We start from the raw sequence: 18,886 nt of genomic DNA, 5'->3' as shown, positions 1-18,886 counted from the left end.
TTCAGACCCTCATTTTGACTAGGCTCCACGGCGAAGAGTCATCGTCGCAAAATACTTTCCTACTTCAAAAGAGAACGCAATCCTTCCACCCGCGGAGATCGCGGCTGCAAAGCAACCAAAGACACCATCCGGAGGCAATCAACCCCAGACCATCAATATGGCTCCCCAACCAGAAGATTACATGGGCCGCCCGCTCTACGGTAAGCTCGCCGTCGCAAATCAATACCCCGCCACAGTGACCAAGCAGCTAGCTGACCAGTTCTGACAAACGCAGCCTATGATCTCCCTCCGCAGCTTCTCGGCTCAATCACTCTAAAGCTCGATGTCGAGACATCCGAAACCGTCCCAACTCTCGAGTCGAAGCGGCCGAGTTCGCCCAGCGCAAACGAGACCGATTCTACAAACGATGCAAGCCCTGTCGGATCGCAGTCGTGTTCAATGTGCGGTCTCACATTTAGCAACGTTCTGGACCAGCGCGGGCACCTAAAATCAGATCTTCACAATTACAACCTCAAACAGAAACTGCGCGGCCGAAAACCCGTCTCAGAGACGGAGTTTGAGAAGCTCGTCGAGGACCTTGACGAGTCGCTCTCGGGCTCCGATTCGGACGACGATGACGACGAGGAAGAAGATAGCAACGATACTACATTGACTGCGCTGTTGAAGCGGCAAGCCAAAATCGCCGATAGGAATGCTTCAGCAAACGACGACGACGACAACCAAGTCAAGGTGCAAAACCCTGGAAGGACGCCTTTGCTCTGGTTCAGCTCGCCTCTACTTCCCAAAAATCATTTCTTTGCGATATACCGTGCGCTATTTACCAATGAGCAGCAGAAGACTGCTGATTTCGCCGAAGAGCTTCGCAAAAAGCAGTTGGATCCTGTCACAATACCACACCCGGCCAAGGACGGCACATTAGCCCCGATCGCCTACAAAGGGCCTCACATCTTCCTGTGTATGATTGGAGGCGGCCACTTTGCTGCCATGGTGGTATCCCTCGCGCCGCGCCAAAGCAGGCACAATGCGCCCATGAACCGCGAAGCGACGGTGCTGGCGCACAAGACCTTTCACAGGTACACGACGAGACGGAAGCAGGGTGGTTCGCAATCGGCCAACGACAACGCGAAAGGCGCAGCGCACTCTGCCGGCTCAACTCTCCGACGATACAACGAGCAAGCGCTAGTAGAAGACGTTCGGGAGCTACTCCACGACTGGAAGGCTTTGTTGGATACTTCGGAGCTCATGTTCATTCGCGCGACAGGCATCACCAATAGACGGACGCTATACGGGCCCTACGATAACCAAGTTCTACGACATACCGACCCAAGAATGCGAGGATTCCCCTTCAACACACGCCGGCCTACACAAAAGGAACTCATGCGGTGCTTCATCGAGCTGACGAGGCTCAAGGTCCGCGAAATCGACCCTGCAAGCGAAGTCAAGCCCGAGAAGACAACGCCAGTCACCTCCACGCCATCAACTCCGAAACCCTCCAAACCCAAGCTCACCGAAGCCGAGCAGAGCGCCCTGCTACACACCTCGCAACTTCAGGCCTTCATCCGACGGTCCAAACTACCCGCGCTCCTCGCATACGTTGCCAACAACAAGCTGTCCGCCGACTTTGCGTTCCAGCCCGCGGAGGCGCACCACCACACGCCGTACCCGCTGCACCTCGCGGCCTCACAGAACGCCGCGCCTATGGTGCTCGGCATTCTGACCCGCGGTAGCGGTGCCAGCCCGCTTCTGCGTAACGCCGAAGGCAAGACGCCGTTCGAGCTGGCGGGTGACCGGGCGACGCGCGACGCGTTTCGCGTTGCTCGCGCCGAGCTCGGTGAGTCTCGGTGGGACTGGGAGGCGGCGGGCGTGCCGGCGGCTATGAGCCGGGCTGAGGCTGAGCAGCGCAACCGGCGCGAGCAGGACGAGGCAGACGCCAAAGAGGCAGAGCGGCGTCGCGCTGAAGAGGAACGGTTAAAAAAGGAAGGACCCAAGGTTCCGGAGACGAGGCACGCGGGAGGGAAGGCAGGACAGGTGCTGGGCGCACCGCCCAAGACGGCACAGGAGCGGCGCGAGGAGGAGGCCAGAGGGCTGACGCCGGAGATGCGGCTGCGGCTGGATCGAGAGCGGAGGGCACGCGCGGCGGAAGAGCGACTGAAGAAGATGCAGGGCAAGTAAGATTAAATCACTGATAGCGGAAATTCCACATGGTACGATACTTGTTCCCCGGCTCACAAGGATGGATCTGATAAGGATGGATGGGCCTGCTCAATAAACAGGGCATTAGTTACATCATGTCAATTTCGCCAAGCTGCAGGTCACACCAACGATGGGGATTTTTGCTGGAGAATAAAATTCACGTTCATTTCCGAAGATGCTCGAGCGACACGGCCATGGCAGAAAATGCGATGTCACGATTCCCCTGGCCGGGCCGAGCGGCTGGTCGGGCGACACGTCCCACGCCAAAACCGTCATGGAACCACTCATGCAACCCATCACCGTACGGGGCGGTGGGAACTCAACGAAGGTCGCATGCTACCTTGACGGATCCGAGTTTTTTTTTCAGTTGGCGTCGGGGCCATCTTTGCTTCCTTCAACTGACCGACATTCATATGCCCCGAGCTTCGTGGGCTCAGATGCTCAGTGCATGCATGCATCGAACGATGGGTGGCGGTTATTGGGCGGAATGGCCGCTTTGCATGAATGCAGATGGCATCCGTCAACGTGGCTTCGGTCCAAGTCTTCCGCTCGTCTCCTCTTGCTGACGCGGCTGTTCATCTGTTCTTTTCGTGTCAGACTCGATCCGTGCATGCACGCAAGTCGGTCGTTTCTACTCATATTCCATGGATATCTGGTACCATTGGCGGTGGCTCGTGAGAAGATCCTTTGTGTATTGGATATGTATGTTGAATATCGTTTATAAATGTCAAGAAAATTCTATAGCTTCTGTATTAAGTCGTTTGCTAAGTAACGATTCATCAGCCTGCCTGCTTCTTCATGATTCAGCCGAGCACGCCGGCAGGCCGTTTGTTCTCATGCGCTCACTCGTCTAGGCGTCCTCCTCCTCATCCTCTGCGCCCTTCTCTTTACCCTTGTCCTTGCCCTCGCCAGCCTTGTCCGCCGCGTCACCGGCCTTGTCCGCCGCGTCACCGGCCTTGTCCGCCGCGTCGCCGGCCTTCTTCCCGCCGGTCATCATCTCGTAGAGGCTCTTATGAACCTGTCGGTGGCCCTCACGCATCGCATTATTCTCCTCCTTGGGAATCTCTTCCTCGGCCGTCGCCGGGGCTGTCATGAACTTGACATGGTCCTTGAGGATGGTCGCAATGCCGCCAGCGGCCGCGCCCGCAGCGCCGCCCTCGGCTCGGGCTTGCATCTGCTGCGCCGCTGCTTGCTCGTCTGAGCGGCGCGGATAAAAGTGTTAGAAACGGTCGATCTTTTCCGTGAGTGCAGCGAGAAGGGTAGGAGCTACGCGTATGTCGGGAAGACCTTACCTCTGGCGATAGGGACGGCCAGGCCGTTGACGAGGGCGAGCTGCGCCGCGACGTAGAAGAGGGATGTGGCAGTGAAGCGCATGGTAGGAGTGTTTGTGGAGAGGTGAGTGGTGATCTTGTTGATATTATCGTGGCTGTTGCTATTTTATCCTGTTGATATTGCTGAAACTGTTGGTTTTGCTGATTTTGTTGATTGAAGGAGGTTGTTGTCTGCCGAAAACAATTGAGAATGTTGAGGCATCTCGCCGGTCATATTTATATCTCATCAGTGGCACCATCATAACCCCTTGGGCGGCATCGGAACAGTTCTGCAACGACAAAACATTCCATTCTCCCCTCTCCGGTACCAATCAAGAATCTCACTTATGCGCAAAGCACTCTCTGGCGTCACGACGTAGCCCTCCTTTCCCGCTGCATCACCTCAAATCTACCCGACTGGCACCCCGTCTTGTGCCATGAAACGCATGCACGGCATTGTCGAGGAAGGATTGTGTTTTGGAAGATGTTCAAGGTGAGCGCCCATGCGCACATGAATATAGTCGGCTGGTCGGGCTGTTTTGGTCGCGTGGTATGTGCCGATGATGGCCTCTTGATTACCCGAACAGGCCGACGATAGAGATGCGACGGGACGGTGGGCAAGGCTCGCATATCGAGTCATCGGGGTCAAAAAAATCGGAACTATGCGTGTATCTTAAAATTCGGGCTGATTACGTCGTGGCATACTGGACGGAGAGCTCAGCTCGGTTATCACTCACGCCGGCGAGGTCGTTGGAAACTGTGTTGGAAATAGCCCGTGTCTGGTCACTTAGAACTCCGATCACATAAATTCCTGATTGAATCTCAAACGCGTCTCAGCTGTCACCTGGTATAGACTTGTTTTTTTTATCATCCGAGCAACCGAGGAGACTATAGGGCTGCTCGTACTGGCGCTCATCGTTAAGATGCCATAGTTTGTAGAAAGTAGCATTCCTGCGTGATGCCCCAAAGTTGATGTAAAGCAACAGCGCTGAAAAACAAGCCATAATTATTCACTCAAATAGAAAATTCATATCAGCTCGGCCTTCTACGCACAATATGATACTAATACCGGGCATGAGCTCTACTGCTTCAATACAAATCACTCTTACTGCCGCGGCAAGGCAGTGCTACCCTAGACGTAAAAATGTAGCGCTCCGTGAAACTCATGCGCGGCTTGCAACTACAAGCCTGCGGCTCCTCTGGAGTAAATCCGGACTGCAAAGTCCGGACTGCATGATAAACAAAGCTCCAAGCGAGGAGAATCAACGCACAGATACTCTTTCTTCTCCGCCAACTTGAAGATCGCAGGAAGCGAACGAGCGTGCGCGCACGCTAATGCATCTATGCATGCGGAGTCCAGCTGTCGTTCAGCAAGTTCACGAAGTTGAGATGACTTGCAATCCCCGCGCCGCCACAGCGCCAAAAGTATATACCCTTAATAGAGACCATAGGATATGGGTAGCAATCTCTTGCGAAATAAAGTTCTGTCTCTCTGGCCAGAGTTCACCCAGGCTTTCCTATTGCAGTAAGCGGCCTCGCACATCTCATCTCGCCAGGGCTAGCACTGCCATGCGTGCTTTGTGGCGTTGTGCCTGGAAGCTTGTCTGTCGGGACTTGAGGCTGACCCAATTTCCAAATGTCCAACTTGGAAAAAACTTCAAAGCCAGGAGGCAACCAAGCTTCACCAATAGTCGCCTTGCCGAGCACCGCCGACTGGCTCGCTGGGGACAGGTACGACACCGGCAACGGCGGACGCCATGGTTCGAAGTCATTCGTATGGTCAGCAGCGTTTCTCGGCACCTGCACACATAGCCACCTCCGTGAGCGGAAAAATACGAGCGTGGCATCCCGCCGAGGGCTGCAACGTCTCAGATTCTCAGCGCATGACGATAAGTGCTGGAATAGGCAAGGCTGCTCGGAAGAGCAAGGGAGCCCTTGAGCCGCAACGAGCCATCCATCGGCACAGAGCGAAAAAAAAAAACGACAAGAAAAAAGTTCTGCAAGTGAGTTGAAAATAGAACATGCACATGCGGGTGAATAACTTGCACCTCGACTAGAATACTCGGGAAAAAGAGGCTGCATGCAATAGCCGGGCTGCGAGGCGTCGTTGGGGCTCGTGTAAGTCGCTGACCAGAGTAGGAAATAGATGAATTGTGGAACTCAGGGGTAGATTTCGAGAGGGCCGTGCAGGTAAAGTACAGAGGTGTGGTGCCAGAAAACATCATTAACTGCTGCGAGGGCCGCCGGATCGGAGTGTTTCAAATCGCCTCAACCAGCTTGGCGCGAGAAAGTTATAGGCGCCACCCTCGTGCCCTATGTAAACTGGCCACCTCCGCCTCCCCAGCCAATCCCGTGTTGTTACTATGAATACACCAGACCTCACCGGAACCCGAAACACGCCACCGAGGATGGGGGCGAGCCTCTCCTTTGGCTGATTCGACGATGGAGGCATAATGCGTGCCTGAGAACGGGGTAGATCGATGGGAACGCTTCTGTCGCCGCTCGCTGGGTGAAATTTGTTCAGAATCCGGTTTCTAACGTAGCAAGTCGTGTTAGCAATCACTGATCAGGTCAAAACCTTGCATTTCGCCCGTCACCGTATGGTCGCCAAGAACTACTTAAACCGGAGCTGCGCGGCCAACTTGTCTGATGGTGCCCTGTATTGCCATGGGGTTTTTAGTTGTTGAATCAGCTCATCTTCATGCAGGCCCAGGGGATAGGAGCGGGAAATATGATCGCTACGGATATCAGCAAATCTCTCATCGTGTTTGTAGCATTGATATACCCCAGGGTAGCATATAGTAGGTGGCGGTGCAGCGTTGCTGCATGACAGAGACCAGGGGCAATTCGTCTTCATTGCTGAAAAAAAGAAAGAAGCGAATGACTTACAGGAAGATCGATCCATTTTGAGATGGGATTTTTTCCATTGTTTTCGCAAAAGTTTCCGCGCCATGCTGATATATTCCCGTCTTGGTAAAACTCCCATCGCAGGCCCCCCTGACTCTTACGGCCGTTGGACCCTGCTCCCGGTGGAGAGTCCAGCGTCAATAGCTCCGGAAGCCTTGGCTGGTGAAAGTGCCAAGTCTCTTTATAAAAAGAGTGTCATCGCCCATGCTGGAGCCCTCCTAGGCATGGGCTTGCAGTTAGGTGAGGGTTGTGATATAGGCCATCCCGGCCCGCCTCACCGTAAACCTGCTTTCCAGGGCTGCCACTGAAACCAAGCTCCTGAATTTTGGGCTAGAATTCGGAAGGCCTGCTGACTGGCGCCATTCTGGATCTTTGGGAAAAATGGATTGCCGAAGACTGGTTCTAGCTTGTTCCTCGAGTAGTTAGTCCAGTGGCACGCTTGCAATATGAAATCTCAATAGTTTACGCCTTGGGCGATGGGTGTTCCGAACCATGCCGTGGGTCACCCGCAAGGGACTTAACTAGTTAGTAAATACCCTCCAGGTTTAGCGAGACTTGCATGGTTCCGACACCAACGCGGAGCGGGTCGTCCAGGTTTTAGAATGTTGCCAAGCTGTATGCAAGGATATGCCGTCAAACGGTCCCAGCGGTTCCCATCAACTTGCAGGAAGATTTGTACGATAGAAGCGGTAAACGAGTTCGGCCAGTGCATCCGGAGGTCGGACTGGTACCAGTAAGTTGAGACCATCATTGCTGGGTACCCATACGGATACGGCGTGCCATATTGATCTGTTGATTAGTTCCGCGAGGCAGGACGAGGCTTTGTCATGAATTTGAAAGCCAAGCTCGGGACCACCACACCTTACATGGGAGCATCCCAAAATAGAGTGAGCCTTCTATTCGAAAGTCAGGAAGATCTACATCGTATAGTCAGTAAACTGCTGGCTATCAGCATGACCATGGCGCACTAGGATTGTTTGTGAAACGGCAAGCGATTTTCTAGTGACAGACTGGTACTAAGATCTCAGACAGCAGCGGAGTAATGGAGCTGGCGACCTGAATCGGCCGGAAGGTAAGACATGAGAGAGTTCGGTGCCTTGCAGAAGTGAGTTAGTTTGTGTTACGAGGGGTGGTGGATGGTGTGGCTGGATGTTAGGGAGGAACACAAGAAGCCCGCAGGATACACTGACAAATGATAGAAAGACAAGGAATATTGTCCAATGAATATTTTTACGACTTAGACCCTGCTTGCAAGGATGGCGTTGTCGTTGCGATGATACGAACTTGTTTGTTGTCCAAGAGAGTAGTTCGTTCGTTTGTCTCATGGTTGGAAGCTGGGCGCTTAATTCTCGATCTGTCAGTACTATGCGCTGACCTAATCGGCCAGGCCTTTCCTTTCTGCAGTAACTCGGGTCACACCAGCGCAGCGACAGATAAGCTTGTTCCTGGTAAAATCTATCGACTGCATCGTACAGGAGCCCCAAAAAGCTGGTTTGCCGTCAAAGGAAGAACAATTAAGTTTGGCTTATGCTCCAATTCAACCTTCCGTTTCCAACCCATACCGCGACAGCCCTGTCGTACCTGCTTGTTGCGCCTTGTCAACATCACGGTTGGCTTCGCTTGGGAGCCACCCATCATCAGACTGACACGCTGGGATGGAACAATCCCAAACTACGACCCGCCAGACGCTGTTTCGGCATTCACCCCAACCCCCGCGCTGCTAGAGAGGTAGCTTGCTAACCAAGCCGAACAACGACTAGCTGGACGCTAATTATGTCGGCTCGCCTGAAGCTTGACAGGGTCGGCGGTTCCATGGCTACCAGGTACGGCGATGGGCAGTGAATATGGAATATGGACAACGAAAGAAGAGGAGGCAGAGCCATCCGCACCAGCATGTATTCGTACAAGGTTCCGCAGTACCAGTACAGGCCGGTGCGCAGGTACGACATGCAAGAGATGGACAGGGCAAGCGGGGAAGCAAAGGCCGAAGCACAGACTGGCTTGACCATGGCACAACGCATGGCGAACTAGGTCGGCTTGGACGAGGCGGAACCTGCAATCTCCTCGTCAACCTAAATTGGGTGCTGCAGGGGCTGCCCCTGGTAGGCCGGGATGCATGAATCAGCCCTGGAGCGAACAATGCGAGCGGGCCAGCCACCAGCTTTGATGTGCTTTGTTAGTGACTTGGTCCCGCGAAACCACCATCGCGGGGTGGATGCTCGAGCGTGCCTGATTCGAGGTTCCGACTCCGCCTCTCTCCAGCGCTTCAGGATGATATTGGACAGGGGCTCTTTGGCTCCGGGTCGTTCGCGCGCGCACCGTCGCCAGACCTATCGCTCGCTCACTCGCTCACTCGCTCGATGGGGACTTTCGTCTCCGGTGGCCATGGCTATGACATGCCATCCTTTCTCGCCATGCAGGTACCGCTGTCGGCCCAGCTCCGTTCGTGGCCAGTCCCATATCATGCTGCACGGATGCCGCTGCCAGCTCGTGGTATATAGATGGAGCCTCTCACCTCATCTTGTCCCAGAGTCCTTCTTGTGTCCCATCCTCTCTTGTGTCCTTTTATATTTCCTTCTTACCTGTCTATTTCTTATTGCTTGTTCATCGTTCTCAAACGTCAAAGCCGTTCGTTTTCTTTGACACCACCGTCGCTTACAACATCGAGTTTGATCTCGCCTATATCAACCACTGTCGCTCACCTCTCATACTATTCTTATTCCTGTATATTTTCTACTGTCAACACGTCGATTCAAATCGTGTTATATACATCATGAAGGTTGCCTACGCCTTGGCCCTTGCGGCCACTGTTGAGCAGGCCTCTGCCACTGTGTGTTTCTGTCAGCGCCCTTACGATGCAGGCACCCTTCTAACACTCTCCTAGGCCATTCTCGGTGCTGTTCTGGACTACTGGACCAACCTCCAGCCTTTCACTTGCCCCGGCAAGACGCCCGTCATCTGCAAGCCCGACCAGGTTCCGGGCTACGACTGGAAGGACACTCCCATCGGACCCATCGGCGGCTATGGCGGCTGCGATTTCAAGGGCTGGACCTGCAAGAAGAAGTTCGGTCGTCGTGACATGCTGGCTGGTCGTCAGGATGATGGAAGCAAGGTCATTGAGGCTGACGTTGGCGCTGACGGCGAGAGCGGGAACCCCGTCATCTCGGCCGGCAACGACATTGGCACCTTCGACATTGACAGCTTCTCTGTTGAGTCTGAGTTCGACGCCCGCTTCGAGTTCCACTACACCATGCCTGACGGCTCTACCTGCAAGCAGTCGTCCCCCGTATCCAGCCAGGGTACTTCCATCGTCAACACTCAGTGCGGTGGTGCCAAGTCTGTCCAGCTTGTCCTCCCCCAGAACCAGGGCAACCAGAAGAGAACCTTCCTGCTGAAGAAGAGCTGCAAGGTCAAGTGCCACAAGATCAAGTTCTGGTGCAAGCCTCAGCCTCCCAAGACTACCAACTCGCCGCCCGCCACTCCTCCTGCTCAGACCACGACCAAGAACACCCCTCCTCCCCAGACTACCTCTACCACAGTTAGCACTGTGCCCGGTACTACGACCAAGCAGACTACCCCCCCTGCCCAGTCCACCTCTGTCAGCACCCCTCCTGGTGAGACTACCAAGGTGACCACCTCTGTCAACACTCCTCCCGGCGAGACTACCAAGGTGACTACCTCCGTCCAGACCACTCCTGGCCAGAGCACTCCTCCTGCCGAGACCACCAGCAAGGTCACTACCTCTGTCAACACTCCTCCCGGCGAGACTACCAAGATCACCACCTCCGTCCAGACCACTCCTGGCCAGAGTACTCCTCCCGCCGAGACCACCAAGGTGACCACCTCTGTCAACACTCCTCCCGGCGAGACTACCAAGATCACCACCTCCGTCCAGACCACTCCTGGCCAGAGCACGCCTGTTCAGTCTACTCCTGTTGAGTCCACTCCCGTCAAGACCACTCCCGGCCAGACCCCTCCTCCCGGCACCACTACCAGCTTCATCACCACCACCTACGAGACTATCTCCACAGTCTTCACCACCAGCACCAAGACCATCACCAGCTGCGGTCCTGAGATCACCTCTTGCCCTATCAAGACTCCTGGCGAGACTCACACTGTCACCCTCACCAGCGTCGTCAGCACCACCATCTGCCCCGTCACTGAAACTCGCCCTATTGTCATCACCACCCAGACTCAGCCCGGCGCGACTCAGACCCAGCCCACCCAGAGCTCTGAGAAGCCCAAGGAGAGCGAGACCAAGACCTCGCCCCCTGTTCCTTCGCAGTCTCTTCCCTGCCCCGAGTCTGTTCCTCGCTGCTTGATGTCGTGGCTCGACCTCGTTAAGGAGTGCAAGAACAACGCCGATGCCGAGTGTTTCTGCAAGAACAGCGAGTACACCAAGAACGTCTTCCAGTGCCTGTACTCGTATGGTGGCAGCGACAAGAACGTCGCCGACTCGATCACCTTCTTCCAGGGTATCTGCGCCCCCTACGCCGGAAAGAACCCTAACATTGTCACTGGTGCCGAGACCATCACGCAGATCATCACCGTCACACCCGCTCCTCTTCCCAGTGGTGGCGTTACCACGATCACCATCGACACCACGGTCACTGAGCCTTGCGTCACCAGCGGTACCACCATCACTGGCAGCAGCACCACTCGCGTCATCAGCACCCAGCTTCCCGTTCCCGCGGTCACCCTGACCCCTCCTCCCGCTGGTGAGAAGCAGCCTGTCCCTACTGGCGGCGTCGCTCCCACCACCGTCGCCCCCGGCGTGCCCGTCGGCACTGGTGTTCCCACCGTGCCCTCTGGCACCAAGCCCCCCGTCGTTGTAGGTGGTGCTGGCAAGGCCCAGGCCGGCATCCTCGGTGCCGTCGTCATGGCCGTCATCGCTGCTCTGTAAAGTAGCAGTGCTTGTGTGTTGATTGTGTATGTTGATAATTATTTTTGGTACATGATGGAAAAAAGAGATCTGGATGCTATTCAGGAACCAGATAAGAGACATTTGTTGGGACCCTTTTTTGGCTGCAAAGAAGTAGGACGACAAATGGACTCGCTATTGTTATAATTCTTACGATCCTTGACTCTATACGAAGTGTTCTCTAGAGCCTAACTCTAGGGACCAGACAGTTTAATTAATACCCACTGGACTGGTTTTTCAAAATCTCTTTCCTTTTGCGAGTGATGGGCATGCAAGGCAGCGCAGCGTGACCGATCGGTAATTCCCATTGATCTAGATGAGTAACAGGATACTAAGCTGGTGTCTAGAACATAGGTACTTATCAAAGAAATATGAAGCGAAAAGAAAAAGGTCTACTTCGATACCAAAGACTGAAAAACAAAACTAGTAAAAGAAATCGTATCATATCCCTAACCTAGCATGGTGCCGTGAATGTGCATACAATATACAATTCCGAGTACAGGCCCGTCTCGCTGTGCTTCGTCCCCTGCCAATCTCCCTCCTTTCCCTTGTTTCCGTGCCTACAGCTTCGCGCCCTGGGCCTTGCGGGCGGCCTTCTCCTTGTCCTTGAGGACGCGGCGGAGGATCTTGCCGCTGGGGCTCTTGGGGATGGCGTCGATGAACTCGACGCCGCCCTTGAGCCACTTGTACTTTGTCTTGTGGCGTTCGACGTGCTCCTCGATCGCGCGACGGATCTCGGCGTCGGACTTGCCCGAGGACGCGGCCGCGGGGCTCTTGACGACGAAGGCCTTGGGGACCTCGCCGGCTCGGTCATCGGGGACGGGGATGACGGTGCAGTCGTGCACGTAGTCGTGGGTGAGGAGGTGCGCCTCCAGCTCGGCGGGGGCGACTTGGAAGCCCTGAGAGAAAGGTTTGTTAACAAAACTTGTGTGCTCATGGCTTCTAGAAGAGATATGCATACCTTGACCTTGATGAGCTCCTTGATGCGGTCGGTGATGAAGATTTGCTCGTTGCCCTTGGGCGACTTGCGGACGAGAGCCTCGTCGCCGGTGCGGATCCAGCGGCCGTCGGCGTGGTGCACAAACGTCTCGGCGTTGGCCTTTTCGTTGTGCAGGTAGCCGAGGACGACCGAGGGCGACTGGAGCAGCAGCTCACCGCGCTGATCGTAGCCGGTAACAACCTTGCCCTCGGCATCGATGAGCTTGGCCTTGTAGCCGGGCAGCAAACCGCCCGAGGAGCCGGGTACGAGATCGATCTCGCTTCCAGCACTGGCAACGGGGGACGTTTCCGTCATGCCTGAATAACACGCAAGTTAGCCTTAACAAAAATCGGCACTTCCCGCTTTGTTTCTCAGAGAAAAAGACAAAAAAAGAGAGCATGGGATCAAGATGAAACGCACCGTAGCCTTGACCAATCTTCCACTTGGGGAACATCTTGTTGGCCGCCTCCTGCGTCTCGAGGCCCAGGGGCGCGGCGCCGGAAAAGACGGTGCGGACACTGTCGAGGTTGTACTTGGCGGCGACCTCCTTGTTGGTGATGAGCTGGATGAGCATCGGCGGCACGACGGGGAGGAAGTTGAGCTTGTGATCTTGGACAGTGCGGAGGAAGAGGGCGAGGTCAAACTTGGGCAGGATGACGAGCTGATCGCCGCGGTACTGGGAGACATGCGCGACGACGGTGAGGCCGTAGATGTGGCTGAGGGGCAGGATGCCGAGGACGTTTTCGGTGATGACGTTGTCCGCCTTACGGCCTACGCTCTGGAGCAGCGTCATCTGGATAATGTTGGCGATGATGTTGTAGTGGGAAATCATGACGGCTTTCTATGCAATTTGAAAGATTGTTTGTTAGTCCTGTTGCGCCCGTGACGGCGCGAGAGCTGAATGATACGTACGGGGAGACCAGAGGTGCCGGACGAGTAGCACAGAAAGGCCGTCTGGCGCGCGCCCTGGCCCTTGATCCATGACAGGGCGGGCGGCGCGGGCAGCGACTTGGCCTGGGCGATGAGGTCGTCGACGGAGGGAAAGTCGGGGTGGGGCTTGCCACCGGGGACGGGAAGCAGGAAGACGGCGGTGCGGGGGATGCCGGCGGCATCGGCGGCCTTGAGGGCGGTCTCGAGCAGCGGGAGGCATGTGAAGATGGCCTTGGCGCCGGACGAGGTGAGCTGGTGCTCAAGCTCGGGGGCTGAGTACTGCGCGTTGGCGGGTGTGACGATGCCGGAGAGGCGGTGGACGGCGTGGGAGACGGGGATGTAGTCAATCTAAGTGAATTTGGGAAGTTAGCGCATTACGCGCAAGATTATCGCAAGAATAAGACGGGCATGGGTTCTGCGCGCACCGTGTTCACGGAGTAGACAGCGACCACCCTGTCCCACTCGGTGCCCTCGTTGGGGCTGAAGCCGAGGCGCTTGGCGATGGCACGCGCGAGGAGGTCGACACGCTCGGGAACCTGCTTGGAGGTGTACGTGGTGCCGGTGACGCCGCAGGTGTAAGGGTTACGGGCCTTGGAGGCTCCGAAGCGGCCGTAGCGGTCATTGTACATGAACTCGCAGAGGGGGATGCTGTCGGGGATTTCTGCGCCGGGGTGGGTGGTCCCTGTTAGCAAACGCTCTACCCGTTTGGAGCTCGGCGCTGGGAGGGAAGCCGGTAGCGACAAGAGCGATCTTGTAGCGGCGCCTCATGCGACAATACGTACCTGGCAGGGCCGGGACCCAGGAAGGCGGTTGAAAGACCATGATGGCGTGCGCGGGCGGAAGAGATTCGGGAAGATTGGGGCAGCAAGATTGGGGCAGGAAGAAGGGATTCGGGGTTGACGGCTGTTCAGTTCACACGACAAGAAGGAGCTGGCAAGACGGAGAATGGGAACAAGACGGAGGAGGGAGAAAGGTGCAAAAGAAACGACGAAGGATGAATGTGAAGTGAGGAAGAAGAAAAGAAGAAGAGAAGAGGAAAATGATGGCAACGGGCGCTGCCACCGCCGTCTATCCCGTCTCGGCAAAGCTTCCCCACGCACCGAGTATTTCGAGGAGCTTCCTCATGGTGGTTTGCTTGCCAGCCAGCCCAGCCCAACCTACAAGTTAGCGCCAAAAGTGAACCCAGATTCCGGAGAGTCGGTGGAGCATTTGGTCGCCTTTATTCCGCACAGCCGAGGAATAACGCTGCTGGTAGTGGGGCCCTTTCCCCGGTTGAGGTCGACTTTGCAGCAATCGGCAATGGCTGCATCACGCTGCATGGGGCTTTTTCTTTGTCCTCCCCAGTACTCCGTAGTTTAACTAGGGAAAGCTTATTGAACAAAAGACCGCGGAGTGGGTTTCTTGTTGTTGTTGTTGTTGTTGTTGTTGTTGTCTAGCAATCGGACGAAATCGGTGTGCAGGAATTGAAATTCTTACCAGCCTTGCTTTTAATGGCCTCACAATTGAGCCCCCATGATGTCGCGGCCCTGCATTTGCCCCGACGGCCCCGGTTCGCGCCAGGCACACGATAAAGACCTCATCCCCCAACACGGACACGGCACATGGCAATTTGCAAATGCAAATATATTGTATGTCTTGGGGCAAGATATATTTATCGATTCTGTGATCCCAGCTGCCCCCCGGCCACATCTATATACATGCGCCCGCACGCGCTGCCGCCCGCTTCTCCCTTCCCTTCCATGTCTCAACATGCCAAATGCAACAATTTCTCATCTATCAAGTCTATCGCTATCCAGAACATGCAATGCTCATGTGAATGCAAATGCAAATGCAGAAGAAATTTTCCGCCCCTCAAATCCAAGCAACAATCATACCGCCTATGCTGACTGAGCACAGCACCGCAACCAGCGACCCGACCACGCCATACCTCCCGACACCGCTGTCCTTCGCATCACTGTCGGGGTTGGTGCTGCTCTTCCCGCTCTCGCTATCCTTTCCGCTCCCGCTGTTGCCCCCCGGGGACGCTACCGCAGTGGCCGTCCGAACCACCCCTGTCTCGCAGAAGGGATCGATCGCGGGGCACGCCGTCACCGTGTACGTGGTCGTCACCATGCTGGCATCATTGCCTACCTGCCCGGCTACCTTGGTCTTCGTCGGCTTGCTGGCCGACATCGACGCCGACGCCGTCTGGAGAGGCGGCGACATGTCGCTGCACTTGCCCTGGACCGGAGAAGGCACTGCGTTTTCGCCCTTGCCAACCGCCACAATATCCGCCTTGCCGCACTTTTGCCCCTGCGCCGCCGCCTGCGCGATGTGCACCGCTTTGTTGTCCCAGTCAAACACAAAGTACCCGGCTCGCAGCACCGTGTCACCCAGAATCTGCTGCCCGCTCGTCAAGGTGATCCCCACGTAGCACAGAGCACCGATTTTCAGAATAAAGTCCTTCAACGGCACCCTGATCGTTGTGCCGCCAAACCCAAAGTCCACCGACCCCGGCAGATCCTGACTCGAGCAAGGAACCACAAGGGAATCCTTCGATTCAGAGGGCCCGCGCAACGCTTCTATTATTGGCATCGCCACGTTGGACTGCAGCCGCGAGATGGTCGTGCCCGAGTCTAGCATGACGCTCCTAAAGAGGCCTAGGACCGGGTTGCTGAACTGTATGTTCGACTGCGGCAGCGTGACGCCCAGCGTGTCCAGTGACACGGCCAGCCGGGGCTCGCCCAGCAGGCCGTTGACGATGGGTACTTTTTCCAGCCGGCCCATGAATTTGCTGCGGTCCAGCCCACCGTAAATTAGGGATCCAGACTTGTCGTCCGAGTGACGCAAATTCAGCGAAAACACCCTGCTGGCAATGAGATTTTGATTGACCATACTACTCAGCACCAGGCTGTACGGCGATGAGTCGTTGAAGCCTGCCTGCAGGTCGGGCGCCAGGCCCAGGATGCCTTGTGCCTGGCCCTGGCTGTCTTTCACCGCCCCAAACGTCTGGTTCTCGAGGACCAACGGGCCAAATGCAACTGTATCCCTGTAGAATTGCAAGTCGACAGATGTCAGTGACTTTTTGTCTGTATTGTCACCAAACGTGATCATTTCACTTCCAAAAGGACCGGTTGGTGGTGTCTGTGATTTCTCAGGGTCGTATCGGCCAAACTGGATGCATTGTGTTTGATATTGTGGTTGCGCTGTTGTACAGTCTGGATTCACCCATAGTTCGCTTGACCCCGTGTCAATGAGAACTGTGATATTTTGCGGTGGTGTCCCAATGCCGACTATAGAATAAAAGTGTATTTGTTAGCGGTCATGTTCCTTCGCTCTGTCGTTTGTTGTACTCTAGCAAGCTGAGCTAGATGGTGAGCTATGGCAGGCAGGGCTGCCAAACCCCGTCTTCATTTCTTATGTAGTACTCGACTTACTTTGCGCGGTATAGAAGAATTCCCTGTTCTTCAAGGCTGTTCGGGTGGCACCTTCCTCCCGCTTCTCGGTTCGTTGCATTCGTGGCACTATACCAACCGGTACAGCGAGGTAGCCAGGATTGCTACTGTAACTGTCGTGGGCGACATTGTCGACTTTGGACGCAAGACTTTGACCTGACAGAGCAAGCCAAGCCGCCAGGCTGGCGCTCGAGAAGCGCATCTCAATGTAGATTGTATTGTCGTTTCCGTTCTGCTTCTGCTGTAATTGTGGCGAATCCTATTATTTCCAGTCGTTGCAGCTGTTGCCATCCAGGGCACTGCGGTTTCGGAACCTGGCTGTCCTGACAGCCCCCACGCTTAACCTCAAATTGGGGGTCAAGGGAAATGGACACACCAAATTCAACGGCCCTCCGTTTCTCGTATGTACACCAAGAAGGCAAGTAAAACGGCAAAAGATTAGATTCCCCTGAGCTACATTTTGGAGACAGCCAGGCTACTTTTAACAAACAGCGCCTGATGCGCCGACACAAGTCCCATCTTCTTGGTGTCAGCATCAGGATGGGTCGCATCAATGCATCGCGAGTACCCAGCGTCATAGTGGCCACCCCAAACCGAGTCTGCAACAGAGGCTGGGCCGTACGCATACACTGGAAGAAGCTAGGGGTGTTTTAGTGTTGTGCTGGACCGCTAATAGCGTACCTATTTTTATCCGAGTACAACTCGCCATCTGTTCACTCTGCACGAGACTGTTGTACTGATCATAATGCTGGGAAGCCTGGTGCGACATCCTGTCTGCTGCCAAGCCTGGCGTCTGTTATGAGTCTTATCAGCGATCCCAGCCCAACAATTCTGACCAAAGAACTGCAGATAAGGAGATTGTTTGGATCATCATGAAGATGATGAAGCCCTCCTTTTCGGACAGCGTTTGCAGCTGCCAGGTTGTATACCGGCGATGCAGCTCTCTGCGCTTTTAGCCCATCAGGTACTTATGTAAGTATGTACCTGTAGCGGGTTGCCAGCTGCCAACTGCCAACTGCCAGCCGCCAGCCGTCAAGTTGCGTGACAGTAACTGTCCGCCTTCTTCCTTACCCTTGCATCACTTACTTTTCCCTCGCGGAACGAAGGGTTTTGCATATTCACTTTCTCTTCATCCGCCATCGCTGAATAACACTCCTTACTCCTGTGTCGGAACCCAGCAAATCCTTTCTGCTTGGCTTGTACAATGCACTTCCGTCCCGCGACACACCTCTCACCACCCTTGGTCTTCCTTTTTCTCATCCATCTGTCACCAGTCTCTCTAGCCTCCCGAAACCTAAAGCGTGCCCAGGGCTTAACTACGAAGTACCCCCCGTTAAGAACGTCATGAGCGTTCCGCAGTAGCTACTACATCTGGCCCGCGGGAGCCGCTGCGAACGCAGCCCACGAGCCAGTGGCCCAGTTATGGTGGTGCTTGGACGATGGCTTCGCCAAGCACCAGGGAACTTGGCAAACCAATTCCAAATTTTGCTTCCGTCATGGGAGAAACGACCTTAGCCGCCAAGGCCTCTGGAAACGTGACTGGTCATGGCAACGGGGAGCAATAGTAGTGGGCTGTTATAGCTATGTAGGTGATCGCGGAATGTCTGCCGCAAAACAAGGTAGGGATATGTTTGCAACGGCCAGCCACATTTGACCACTTGCCTTGGCAAGACATCGGACCGCGAATCTGGTCACCACGGATAGACATGCGCCCGGGGAATTGTCAAAGGAAGAATACGATGGTCACAGACAACCTCGAAGCCCGGAAGTGACTTTAATTTGTCCGATGCATGGAACGCGCAACCCGCAAGTCTGCACGCGAATGCCTGATACAGAAATTCAGTTACTATGAAACTGAAAACTTGGCACCGTTTTGTCAGGAGGCCACCTCAAGCCACCAAACGCCGAACGATAATTTGAGAAACTATTGGAGACTTCAGTTTGCTACCAGACCAGCCTTTACAAGATCTTCAAGTAAGAATTTGTCTTTGTCTTTCACCGCGGGCTCAAAGCCAAGCACCGAGTTACTTTTAGGCGTCGCTCCCGCAGCACCATACGTTACGAGGTCGCAGCCCAGATCAAGTTCATGCAAGCTGACACTCCATCAAACCGGACCAAAACTATCCGACAAACCCTGACCAATGATCATTCACGAGTAGCGTTGTCATGGTCGCAAAAAATACTGTCAAGCGGCGCCTCAATGCAGAAGCGG

The 18,886-nt window shown here is 55.1% G+C and overlaps 5 protein-coding genes across 5 annotated transcripts; 2 read left to right on the top strand and 3 right to left on the bottom strand.

Annotated features, from left to right (window-relative positions):
- Positions 1-157: 157 nt before the first annotated feature.
- On the top strand, positions 158-2,172 carry ISF_06018 (ankyrin repeat and zinc finger domain containing protein 1; the record flags this gene model as incomplete). The annotated part of the gene is made up of 2 exons (XM_018849622.1): positions 158-200; positions 275-2,172. 2 exons carry the CDS (start codon positions 158-160, stop codon positions 2,170-2,172), a joined length of 1,941 nt encoding a protein of 646 aa, XP_018703120.1.
- Positions 2,173-3,043: 871 nt separating this feature from the next.
- Positions 3,044-3,567, bottom strand: ISF_06017 (hypothetical protein; the record flags this gene model as incomplete). The annotated part of the gene is made up of 2 exons (XM_018849621.1): positions 3,044-3,390; positions 3,486-3,567. The coding sequence occupies 2 exons, from the start codon at positions 3,565-3,567 to the stop codon at positions 3,044-3,046; spliced, it is 429 nt and encodes a 142-aa protein (XP_018703119.1).
- Positions 3,568-9,183: 5,616 nt separating this feature from the next.
- Positions 9,184-11,313, top strand: ISF_06016 (extracellular serine-threonine rich protein; the record flags this gene model as incomplete). The annotated part of the gene is made up of 2 exons (XM_018849620.1): positions 9,184-9,240; positions 9,295-11,313. 2 exons carry the CDS (start codon positions 9,184-9,186, stop codon positions 11,311-11,313), a joined length of 2,076 nt encoding a protein of 691 aa, XP_018703118.1.
- A 578-nt stretch (positions 11,314-11,891) lies between these two features.
- Positions 11,892-14,062, bottom strand: ISF_06015 (phenylacetyl-CoA ligase; the record flags this gene model as incomplete). The annotated part of the gene is made up of 6 exons (XM_018849619.1): positions 11,892-12,230; positions 12,293-12,627; positions 12,731-13,151; positions 13,223-13,588; positions 13,666-13,922; positions 14,023-14,062. The coding sequence occupies 6 exons, from the start codon at positions 14,060-14,062 to the stop codon at positions 11,892-11,894; spliced, it is 1,758 nt and encodes a 585-aa protein (XP_018703117.1).
- Positions 14,063-15,091: 1,029 nt separating this feature from the next.
- Positions 15,092-16,333, bottom strand: ISF_06014 (candidapepsin-4 precursor; the record flags this gene model as incomplete). The annotated part of the gene is made up of 1 exon (XM_018849618.1): positions 15,092-16,333. The coding sequence occupies one exon, from the start codon at positions 16,331-16,333 to the stop codon at positions 15,092-15,094; it is 1,242 nt and encodes a 413-aa protein (XP_018703116.1).
- Between the last annotated feature and the right edge of the window lie 2,553 nt (positions 16,334-18,886).

Source organism: Cordyceps fumosorosea (genome assembly GCF_001636725.1).
Source record: "Cordyceps fumosorosea ARSEF 2679 chromosome Unknown scaffold_15, whole genome shotgun sequence".
Classification (NCBI taxonomy): domain Eukaryota; kingdom Fungi; phylum Ascomycota; class Sordariomycetes; order Hypocreales; family Cordycipitaceae; genus Cordyceps; species Cordyceps fumosorosea.
This window is presented reverse-complemented; position numbering and strand designations above follow the sequence as displayed.